The 12930-nt window shown below is 33.3% G+C and overlaps 1 protein-coding gene across 1 annotated transcript in view; it reads right to left on the bottom strand.

Moving 5' to 3' along the window:
* LOC118188116 (nose resistant to fluoxetine protein 6-like) overlaps positions 1–12930 on the bottom strand; it is an 82960-nt gene that overhangs the window by 45659 nt on the left and 24371 nt on the right. The window contains exons 6-7 of the mRNA XM_085827414.1: positions 4400–4576; positions 10–152 (exon numbers count right to left, since the gene is read on the bottom strand). Of these exons, the coding sequence (XP_085683540.1) occupies positions 10–152; positions 4400–4576 (320 nt within the window). The remainder of the gene's footprint in view (positions 1–9; positions 153–4399; positions 4577–12930) is intronic.

Raw genomic sequence — 12930 nt, 5'->3', positions numbered from 1 at the left:
CTTGCCAACGACAGACGCAGTCCTGCATTTCTTGTCATGATGAAGTTCGTGGGCTTGTTCTGATGTTACTATCTGACAAGTCACAACAATAGTAACAGACCTAAAGAATGCACAGCCCCCATTCGAAGGATAGAACTTAAGTAGAATTTGTACTAAAAAAGATAAGGATAACAAATTTTCATTTTCTATAAGATGGATGAACTGTTTAAAAAAAAAAATGTAAGATCGTTACTCCGTCCCTTGAAAAACGAAAATTTCCATCATTGTATCAACAATGAATATAGCTCTTTTTTTTTCGCCATCGGCAGAGCAGCTAGCCCCCTAGGTAAGGTGCTCTTCAGACAATTGGATCCCGTCGACGGAATAGAAAATCTGATGTGTACACCACATGACTTTCTTGTACGAAATATTAAATTATACGCATTTTTTCTTGCATTTCATTTAAACTTATTGGATTGAACTAAATCTACTTCTCCGATAGCACATAAACCACAATAGAATAAATGCACGCTTTAAAATTCACTATATTTGTTTACCATAGCGACACTCTGGCGCTAGGTTCACTTAACAGCATTATATTTCGTTCATATTATAACTCAGAATGCACAAAATTTATATCATTCGAAGAATTATCTAATCGTTGTCACATGTTCTATTCAAATACTATAATAAATCTAGAGCAATGTATAAAAAAATTAAGCAAATAAAACAAAAAAGAAACAGTTTTCACAGACGATTCAGTATTTCTCATTCAATTAATTCAGTTCTCTCTTCGCGACAAGGCAAAAATACATAAAAACTCAAAACATCTATATTGAAAATTACGAAGTAAATCTTAAACACGTATTTCCTCGAAAAAATTCCAGAAAGGATTAAGCATGATTTAATTCGCAATAATAAATGAAAGCGTTATCTTTGTTGTTGTGTTAAAGTATTAAACAATTTATCCTTAATCAAATTATACGTGCTATAAACGTAAGTGCACATCTAGTACTTCAGGGTCCAGATGCTTAGAACTATTCATTAAAAGGGAAAGTCCTCTAAAGTCTAGTCTCTCTATATTGGCAACAAATCTACTATTCTGATGTTTCAAATGTAAACAAATATGTCCGCCATGTTATTTAAAAATTAGGCTTAACTGCACTTAAACAGCTTTTAAAGTATTGATAATTCTGCAAATATTGTTTGCAGATTTCCTAAAGGCATAAAAACCTTAACCGAAAGATAAGAACAACCTAATTCAATCATTTTTAAAGCAAAGATTGCACAATTTACAAACATATAAGAGTAAAGAAGCTGAGTTCACTGAGCCGGGTAACAGAGTGGATATATACATAAATATATTTATATACGTTTGACGCGGCCGATTGCAACCAAAATATGAGGTGCACATCTGCATGCTATAGCAGTTCTATATACAAAATTTCAACTTCTGAGGCTACTCGTTTTTGAGTTATGCGAGATACATACGTACGTACAGACACCACGAAAAAATTCTCTTCAGAATTCATTTTAAAGCAGTTTATAATTTTTTTTTTTTTTTTTTGGAGGAAAATGATTTTTTATTCTGTCCTTACGTACAAATGTCACGCAAAAAGATCATTAAATTGCATTCGATAGCGGTCAAAATAGATATTTTCGTTGAAATATGATACCTGAAAATTTTCGCGATTACAATACTTCCTTTTTGTTTCGTACAAGGAAGTTAAAAGAGCTTACATCTCCGGGAATAACCTATGTAAACTGAGGAACAATGAAAGACATTTATAAAGAATGTCATGTTCGCCAATGCCTAAGATTTGTTTATTATGTCCTCGTTGGGCCTCGTTCGCCAATGCCTAAGATTTGTTTATTATGTCCTTCTAGAATGGGTGTCACACCAGTTTCGCATAGTATTTGCTTACAACACAAAGAAAAGTGTGGTTGAACGTAAAAGAAAAGCAAAGGAAAGAATATTTTACTGTACGGATGGAACGTAGAATACGAATCCTAACATCCTTAAATGTAGATGATTTTAAAAAGTAAATTTTTGATAAAAATTGAAGAAATTTGAGGAAAAAATACGAAGATGTTTCAATCGAAGACATCCATATACTTCGCTATATCCGATTTTCGTAAGTTTGGAGATTCCTTTCTTAAAAGATATTATCTATTCTCACTTTTATACTTTACAGTTAACATTATCGTCAAATGTATAGAAATATTGTAATAGTGGATAATAAGTTACAACGATTTGCAATGCACTAGCAAACAAATCCTGAGAATTTTACAGAATGTAAAAGAATTTCCAGACTTGTGACTTCATCATAGTGGGCCGAGTTACAATCGTCGCTTACTTCGACTCTCACTGGCTGATTTTGAGTGGTTGTCTTAGCAATCAATGTACAGTTTGCTTATATGCTTCACCGCTGTCAACCGCTGTTGGCTAGGACTCGTCTTTGACCATTTTTTTGTATACTCTGTAGCGAAGTTTCTTTCGTGGCAGTGGATTTTCCTGCGGTCAATGTGTATTAGAAACATTGAATCTCTCTTCTGAAGCATGTATCAACACAGTAGTAATAATGCTTCGTAACTATATTTTCAGAGGAAAAAAAATTAATCGATATTTAACTTTAAGAGGAACTTACACGTTTTTAATATGTTACCAGAAGATTAATAATGAGAAGAAGAATTAAGGAAATCGTGCAACTGAAACGAAGCTAAATGGTACCTAAAATGATATAAATAGTAATAATTTTTGAAACATTATATGATTAACGAAAACACGAGTAGTCCTCTCCCTACCACAAAAAACAAAAGGAAAAACGTACTGTCTAACATCCCTTCAGCGCAGACTTAAAGTATTAAATAATTTACAGTAAGACCTCGCTTAACGCGGGGGATCCGTTCCATCAAAGTAGAGCGTAATGCGAAACAGCGCTAAACGAGGCTATCTTAACATGTAACTAATGGAGTTAGGGGAAGATGGATAGAAAATTGGTTAGGTATTAAATTTAATAATGTTTTTTTTTAAATAAAAATAAAAACCAAACATTTATTTCTTACAAAAATAAAAACAATATAAACGAATATATTTATAAAAACAAATAAAATTCTAAGCCAGTCAGATCATTCAGTCTATTCTGTGTTTCCAATTTTCTGCCTTTTTGTCAAGAAGGCTTTATGATAGATTGGCTTAATGGCATACTGCGTTCAATTTCGTTGTCAGTCCATATAGACAGTCGTTTTTCCACTTCCTCTATAATGTTTTATCTAGAACGGGTAATTCTAGTTGCAGAGCTCGACGTAGTTGCAGTTGCCGATAACAGTATTTTTTCTTTATTCTTAAGAATTGTCCTTATTGTTGAAGTTGCCAAATTCAATGCAGCACTAATTTGAGATTGACTCTCACCAGAATCTAATCTTTAATCACTTGCTTTTTAGTTTCCAGTGAAATACTTTTTCTGGTTGCTTTCTTTTCTTGTTTTTTATTATCACCCATGATAAAAACTAAAGATCATAATATTTGTCACTGTATTAATCGTTATAGTATTATGTAAATTTATACTTACAATAATGTCAACAAATGTTTCAAATGATAAAAATGCTTCTGTACAGCACCTCACCGCACCAAACAAGAAACATAACTACAAAGTTTCGGATATGTTATTTGGAAACCTACCGCTACGCACAATTTCGAGGAATCCCCGTAGTTCACGCTGCGAGCAATTTCGGGGAATCCCGAGGTTGAAATAAAAGAGCGCTAAACCGAAACAGCGCTAAACGAAACAGCGTTAAGGGGGTCTTACTGTATCTTTAATCAAATTATACGTGCTATAAACGTAAGTGCACTGATCTAGTACTTCAGGGTCCAGATGCTTAGAACTATTCATTAAAAGGGAAAGTCCTCTAAAGTGGAGTATCTATTAACGGAAGTTTTACAACATTTCGTTTTTAAAACTATGAATTTACGCCAACTTGTTTCCAAAATAAAGCGTTGCATTATGTTACAGTATATTAGCACAGAATTTCATTATTCATATAACTTAAGTAAGACTTTTTCTAATATTTAAACCATATAGAACAGCTGACAGAGGATGCACCGCTCTGTCAAAAAATAAACAAATTTTCAGCGCTGAATGCTTTTTTAATATTGATACAAATCGGCCATTAACATGCATCATTCCACATCAAGACGACGTCGGGTATTTTGCCGCCTGGTCCAATCTTCACAGCTCCCTAAATTCTGTAGCCCGGTGCAGTTGCGCCAAAAAAAGCAATGTGGAAATTTATCAAGTAATCTTCAGATAAGTATTTGTTAATAGCATACTCAGACATTTTAATTACAAAGCTTTATTAAAAGTGGCTTACTTATGGAATAAATTATTTATAGAATATTACTTAGATGAAAGTAGCTTACTTATAAAAGTGAAACAAGATGCATAAGTGTGGCCTAGTATGACCCATGTCATACTCAAAAATCTAATCCCGTGTATACACAGCAACTGCCCTTCAGTTCCATCAGTATTCAATAATTTAGATCCATTTGTGAACATACAGAAACACTTAAGAAATGGTTTGCATTTTCTAAGAATTCCTAAAAACAAAAATCAATTTTCAACCATATTTTAACAAGTTTCTAACTCACATTAAAATACCAAAAAATACACAATGTGAAATATTTTAGCTGCAACATAAAAAATCACTATATCATTTAACAAAATTCATAAAGATGTTCTCAAAATAGTACATTAATATGAAAGTAATAATGAAAATACCTTACATATTTTAAATAAAATTGCTTTTACTTACTTGAAGATACTTTTAAGTTATCTAAACTATTATATATTTCATTGTTAAATGAAAAACTGTGTTTTTTGAATAACTCATCAAAATTGTAAACCACAATCTATTATAAAAATTCTTAGAAATTCAGCAGTTTTTGCAAACATACTTTAAGAAATTCAATGGTTAAGAAATTAAACTTGGCACATAAATCATCATTCAAGATAATATTCAGCACTAAAAACATTTCATGAAGACTGAGAAGACAAAAATGACAGTAAATACTGAAGCTCTATAGCAAGCGTGGCAAAACTGCGGTTCTCGAGATGCAAGCGGCTTCCTGACAACATAACTGCGACTCGCGACCTTGCAACTCTTTGGCCTAAAAAATGCGGCTTGCTGTCAACAAACAGTAGCTTAATTTTCGACATATAATGGAACTTCGAGATACGAGTTTAGTTCATTCCAGCATTGACCTCGTACAGCGAATTTCTCGTAACTAGAAATAAACTTCCCCATTGAAAAATAATGGAAATCCAGTCCCCCAAAATATCCAGTCCCCCCAAAATATCAACATAAAAATCAATTTTTCAAATAAATAACACTGGTGAATAACATAATCGTAGTTTACCTTCCGACACCGACCTCTTAACTGCTTCTCATTAATCCACCCCAACAACAGCTTCTCAACATCTTCCAGGAGTTTTGGACGGTGGTTGTAAGTAACAGTAACCCCTTTTGCTATATCAAGTTTCTTAATTTCTTCCCGCTTCTTCAGAATAGTGCAAATCGCCGATGTCGAAAGGCCGTAAATCTTCGCCAATTCTGTCCCTCTTAGACCACGCTTGTTAATCTATGACTTCTTTCTTAATTTCAAAGGCCAGGGCTTCCTTATTTTCTTTTGCAGCACTATCTGAGGCAAGAATCTTCTTGGGTGGCATCGTGAAATAATTATTTTCACGTTAAATGTAATAAACAATTAACTCACAAGACCACAAACACGTAGATCAAAGTGATCTAACAAGGAGATTCCCCGAGTCGAGCTGGATCGGGAAACGCGACACACATACCCACTGTCCGGCTCGTTATTCGAGTCAATGCTCGTATTTAGAGACAAATTTTTCACTCATACTTTCCTCGTATCTCGAAATTCTCGTATATAGAGATGCTCGTATCTCGAGGTTCCACTATACAATTGCATTTTGAAATAGAAAGCATACAATGAAACGTTTAGTTTCTAATTACTAATTTGATTTATTAAATTATTATACTCATGTATCAAATTAATCGATTTCAAAATGTCCTCTGCAAGTTTATCGTCAGAATAACAGATACATTTGCAAATAACTCCATTTCTGCAAACTTCTATCACAGCCATGCATTTTTAGAGCAGATAATGGCTATCGGGATAGTATAAAATATACAATACTAGGACAATTTAAAAGTAATGGCTCTCTAATTTGTTTTTCAGGTTAATTCTACTTCAGGCAGTTTCTTTCTGTGCAAAACATCTTCCTTCACAATGACAGTCTTGGAAGATTTGCTATTTCTCCCAGGATACTAGTTTATTCAGTCTTTGAATAGTTTGGTAACTATTGAAAAAAACTTCTTTCAGGGAGGGAAATCACTGTTCAAGTGAGACCTGTTTTAATTTGGGGAAGAATTTGAAATCTGGGGATTTTATAGTTAGTCCTTTTACAGGTGTTCTTCGAAGTTAATTCCTAATTCTTAAGCGTTTTAGGTCATTTTTATGCAATGTTTTTCTCTTTTTTTTTTTTTTTTTAAATACTTATAATAAATGCTGCAGTGACAATTTTTTCACACTTCACATCTTTCGCAATATTGTCTTGATAATCTTAAGCAAAGATCATCATTTACGGATCCAACGGTTTAGCATGTTGGAATTTTTGGGGGTCGCGGAAAGAACGAACTCCACTGGATCAATAGGTATTTCAGTACTGGTCAAAATTTTTAACTTAGGTTTTAAGTTACTTGCAATGGAAATTTTTCATCTTTATGATCAGTTCTTCGTTTCAATAGCGCTGCATTAAGAAATGAGTCAACAACTGCACATAAAAACTTTTTTTTTTTAATACACAGCTTCATTCAAAATACTGATGATAGTAAAGGCTCTTTAGCTCATGATTCTTTCTTGCCTGTTGCTTGACGAACTTATTCTTGATTCTAGCCCTTCACAAATATCGGAATAAATTGGAGCCGATGCTAGGCCTCTGCCGCCCGGTGCTTTTAAAACTTTTTGCCTTTTTATTCTGCCGTCTAGTGTAGCTGAACTGGTTGTCTGGGTTCTAGTTCCTGCACTACAATTCTTAATCAGTCGATATTTTTTATCTTCTTAAACTTCGATCATCTTGTATGCTTGTCATATCCTTCACGAAAACTTAGTATCCCAAAGGAATGTTGTACTTTTCTCCACTCTCTGATTGCTAAAATCTCCAGTAATGTACTGTGAAATTCTGCTGGATTTTATCCCCAGAAACACTTCATTTTCAACTATGATCTTTCATCTTCTGAAGTATCCCCATATGTATACATATTCCATTTCAAAGAATTCTCACTTTAAACTGCCATCTTCTAGAGAATTTAAGTAGACACCTTTACTTTTTCCTCAGAACGTTAGTTTCAAATAACACCAATTTATGCAATATCTTCCGCCTTTAAGAGATTAATATAAATTTTCTATAAGAAATTCAGAATTCAGAGAGCATTTATCAAAACTCAGTGGAATATTTGATGGTATTGTCACCAAATCTGGCGCTGCGATCAAATCTGGAATCCGAAACCACCAAATCTGGAATCCACATCTAGCTAATCTAGTATGCTAGTATGTTAAACTACTACGTAGCATCAGCGAACTGCAAAATACTTAATTATACTCGATGTTCTTCTCCTTGTTCAGATCTGTATTTATTAATAGAATATAGACAACATTTAGCATAAGTAAACTTTAACATAAGTAAACACTTGAATCTCACTTTCTCGACATAATTTGACAAACATATAAGGTAATTCAAGATAAATATATGATACAAAATGAAACCATATTTGTGATCCCTACAATAGAAACGAAAAGTTAAATCTAACTTTCATTTGACAATGCTGGAAAACTCATTAGAAGTGATGATATTAAAAATGGAAGCTTTAGTTCAAAAAATTCATTATTAACTATAACACGCAAAACCTCCAAAGGTAATCGTTGTTTAGAGACACTTTTTAACCGTATTTTTTAATAAAGCAGCTCACTGTCTCAATATCACAAAGCAAATGAAGCATTTTAATGACAAGGGTTGTTTGTGCTAGAAGAAAAGCACAAATATTCTGTTCACATTTGTTGAAGTCAATAACCAAGTAGAGTCAATAATTCGAATGGCGGAAAATATTCGTGGGCTTTATCCTTGAATCTTCAGCAAGTACATGCATCATGCTAACAGACAAGAAAGCAAAATTATGACGTGGACTGCACAACCTTTTGTAGTTCAAGTGTTACAAATTTGAGAAAGCATGGGCGCTAAAAACTGTTTAAAAGTCAAATGGGTTAAGTTTGACGCAGATCTGCAAGTGTATGATTCCGCGGGCAGACTCGTGATCCGTGATGAAGCCACGTTTCATGTAGTACGTACACGTTTCATATGGCAAACTGAACAAGAATAATTTGATATTTGGTTCGCGGAAAACTCGGTAGCTACATAAGAAACATATATGTAATTCTCTGAAGATAAATATTTTCTGTGCTTTAACAAAATACTTTGTGTTTTCTTCACACAGCCTTGTAATTTATTCCTTGGGAATGCTTGAAAAGAAAGATTTTCTTATGCCTACTTCTCAAAAGGACTTAATAGCAAGTAAGGCAATGGTCAGTAAGTACAGGCGAGGTGGTCGGCTCAATTTATCAAGCCATGTCATCGCCTGCAGGGAGGTTTGTGTTTATTAACAGGTTACCGAATAATTTTGCCTTTATTTTCATTTCTAGTTTCATCGGTTCCCACCAATATCAACATAAGTTTATGTTTTAAGCATAGAATTCTTAACAGAAATCTTTTAGCATCTATAACTTACATCTCACTATTACTTCTTTTAACAACTGTTTTACTATTTTATCTCTAGTTTGCTAGCCGTAACTGTTAGTGAATGTTTGAAGGCCTGAATCAAAGCTTGTAGGCTCACTCTGTCTTGTAAATTAATATCTTAATTTTATTTGAGTTGTAATTTATGATATACAAGCTACATAAACGTTAGTCGCACAGTTATAAAAGAAGATTTATTTTAAACTACTGAATTGGAATCATTTTTCTCAGAACTTTAAGATGAAACGATAAGCTACCTGACACTCTTTATGGATCCAGCAGTTAACAGTTAGAATAAGATGGATACGTACACTACTGTGGCAAGAACTCGAGAACTAAAGAACCATGTAGACATCTGCCATACTACAAAGAACCTTCACATTGAACATTGATGCATCTCCATAAAAATTTGGAAAGCTGAACTTCCATTTTACATCTGCATTTCAGAAATAAATTCATTGCAGCGGTCATAAGTATCTTTTCTTTCTGTACCATTAATTTTGATTTGCAGAGTTTGAAAACCAGCTCAGAATTGAATAGCTATTGCTGAAAGATTCGACTCGTATACAGACGAAATATGTGACTGAAGCAACATTTATAATCACGACAAAAGTTGCTAGATTTATTTGTAGTAGGTTATCTGTGTCCAAATTTATCGAAACAGACTCAGAAATAATTTCGAAAATTCTCAGCGATGCTGATTACGTAAAAATTATGGCAAATTTCGTTGGAAATTATTCTGGTTGGAATTGGATAACAGAACAGTACCCAAATATCTAAGGTTCTTTCATATATACTCATATTATGCAATATTTATGATCAAATGACAATGACATTGTATTGCTAGTTTTGTGCCATAATCATAAGATTGTAAAATATCAAATTCGTGAGATAGTTTGTTATTTAGCAGCACAATTTTATAATAATATTATAAACTTAGAATATTCTAAGTTTGAAAATCTCCATTATACCCATTGTCCTAAAATAGACTGACTGTTTTCCCAAATTTATATTAGTAAAACTGTTAAAGTTTAAAAAAAAAAAAAAAAAAATCTTGCAGCACGTTCATGTGGCAAGGACATAATTTTTTCCTCTCAAAGTTAGTTAAAAGGTTTTAGTTAAAAACTCCCCGACAGATGGAGCTACAGAAAATAAACCCGTAAATTAAAGAAAAATAATTGAAAGTGATATCCCATTTTTTCGAAATTTTTAATGAATGAAAATTATACTATATTGTTTTCGAAATGTTCACCATAAGCCGCAATCGTGTTTGATTTGTGTACCGAAATAAAGGCTTGCTATTTAACGCATTGTCTTATGCGTTGTCGTTTTCCTTAACTGATATACAGCAGCAGTTTTGTGGACTGATTTTCTAGGGAAGCGTGTAGCTGTTTCTTCAATGACCTTGTACCTTTCGCTTCTGTAGCAGCAGAACTGGTATCTTCCAACAGTTTCTACCTTTCCTCATCCGCAGCAACACTAGCCGTTGAGCTGCGGACCATTACCTACTTAGAATTTGCACTGAAAGTTTGCTGTAATATAAAAACCAGTCGGTGGAATTTCAACACAAGGAAAATCCTCTCCTTTAACGAATACGACATTTCACTACATTCCTAGAGAATCTGCTTTTCAACTCTCTACTACTCGTCCAGTCACAGATAATGTTCCTTTTAAGTCAAAACATGAACCCCTTCTGGAAATGCGTATTTTTATGATTTACATACATTAAACTGGGGGTCTTCAACTTTTCATGCCCGAGGGCCACATAAATAAATTCAGAAAAATCCGCGGTCCACATGTCTGTTAAAAAAAGTGTAGTCAGAAAATTTATATAAAAAAGAGAGGTTTGTTTTGCAAGACTACAACTGATTATAAGGGAAGAGATAGTGTTACAGATTTGAGATTTGTACATTGGTTCCAAAAAGTCAAATGGAAATCGAATTAAAATGTTTTGCAACGTTTTTTAATATAGAAAAAGAAAGTATAAAGATGATTGTACAGAACGATGTTACAAAATATATTTACAATAAAAAAAACTGACATTACAGGCGTTAGATGGTAGTTACTTTAGTTTTAATGTGAAATTTGACATTGTTTTTGCTTGATTAAAGCTTCAAAATCCGGTTTAATCTGTGTTGTTGCAATTCGAGAAATTTCCTCCAAATGTGTGTCTGTCAGCCGTATTTAGGATTTTCATTTTACTCAAAAGCTGCTCACATATCTAGGTACTGTCAAAGATACAAGACATGAAGAGTGCATGTTTACGAATGTTTACGTTACTTGTCTTCGGTTACGTAATTCGAATAAAAATCAATTAATGTAGGATTTTCAAGAAACTTGCATTTTACTGCAGCGTAGCACTGTAAATCTATAAATTCTAATTGAAATTCAAGTGGAACACTTCCAACCTCTACTGAAAATGGCGAGAAGAACATTATGATAAAAATTTCATTTTCACAAAAATCGAAAAATCTGCTTTCGAATTCCTCTTTCAAATTTGAAATGCATTGTACATAATTATTTGCATTTCATATTACAGAATTCTTCACATACTTCAGCAATTTTGGAAAGTGAGTGGAATTCTTATTTAGCAACTGACTTTCTCGCAGGATTAATTTTGTCTCAAAAGCTTTCACAAAGTAATAAAGATTACGAACAAGCAGATCTTTTCCCGGTAAGCGGTAGTTCGAATCATTGAGATGACCTGTAATATTGACAAGAAATGTAGTCTCTCAACCATTTCTTATCACTGAACTCGTGAATAGATTCCATGAATTGTTGAACTTTGCTCTTCAAAGAAAACAAACATTTTTCCTTGGCTCAACCAATGTACTTCCGTGTAATACACATCACTATATTCAGCTTCCAAATCACTCAAGAACTGTTGAAATTGCCTGTGATTGAGTCCTTTAGACCGAACGAAATTAACCACTTTTACAACAACATTTATCACATGTTCAAAGTTTGAGAAGGACTTCTTGCACAAATTTTCGTTGCGGATGATGCAGTAGAAAGTCATTATAGCATTATTTCCACTTGCCTTCACATAAGATTTGAGTAATATTGTTACTCCTATTTTCTCTCCAGTCATAGATTTAACACCATCCGTGGTTATAGCAGATATATTACTAGTAATATATTCTACTTATTTTAGAATATATCATTATTTCTAACTCACATTTATCCAAAGTTTGTGTCAGACTCGAATACAAATTTGTTCCTCGTGTTGTGTCTTTAAGTGCAACGACACTTGCTACTTCCTCTACAATTGTGAAGTCTCTAAGAGTTTTCCAAGTTTAGCAATTTTTTCTGCTATCATGTAACTAACAAACACACTATTTTCAGATTCTTAATTCTCTGTGGTGAAGAAAGACTGCTGAAAATTTAATTTTGATTTTAATCTGCTTTTTCTAAAATGACTTTCCAATGCAGAATAATTCTGACTGTGCTTAGAATCATAATGTCTCTTAATGTTGTATTTCTTCATCACATCTGCACTGTCGTTGCAAAAAAGGCAAACTGGCTTACCCTTATGTACAACAAAAAAATAAAGATCTAACCGCTTTTCTTGAAAAAAATGGCAATTTTTCTTCAACCTTTCCTCTTTTATTACCACAGCCTGTTATTATGTACTCATTCAAAGACCATAAACGCTTCTGAATTTTAGAATGTGAAATGAAGATGAGTAACCTAGCTCAAAATCAATTGTAGAAAATCTGCTTATCACCAAATCAAACAGGATGTTTATGATCACCGTTCCTTTGACAACTGATTGCGACATTAGGAGAAATACTAGAATTATATTAATTTATATATCGGCTCACTCACTGCGAGCTGGTCGCTTGGTGAAGTGTTCCTGATCGATCGTGCGAGTAAGTAGATTTTGAGTTTGGTTTTTTATTTTTGCATGTGTTTTCATGATGGACTTGCCTTTCCGTTAGGAACGGTAGGTTTTTTGGACTGTTGCAATGAATCCAAATTTAGAGTACATTCAGACCTTAATTAATGATATAAAAGTTATTGAAAATCTTATTGAAAGTGGTTCAGAAGAGGAATTAGATGCTATACCTACCTATTTGCAAAT

This window comes from Stegodyphus dumicola, chromosome 12 (assembly GCF_044657685.1).
Source record: "Stegodyphus dumicola isolate Sdum_Otavi_A_Nest chromosome 12, ASM4465768v1".
NCBI lineage: Eukaryota > Metazoa > Arthropoda > Arachnida > Araneae > Eresidae > Stegodyphus > Stegodyphus dumicola.
Note: the sequence above shows the minus strand (reverse complement) of the source record. Positions and strands in the feature narration are given on the sequence as shown.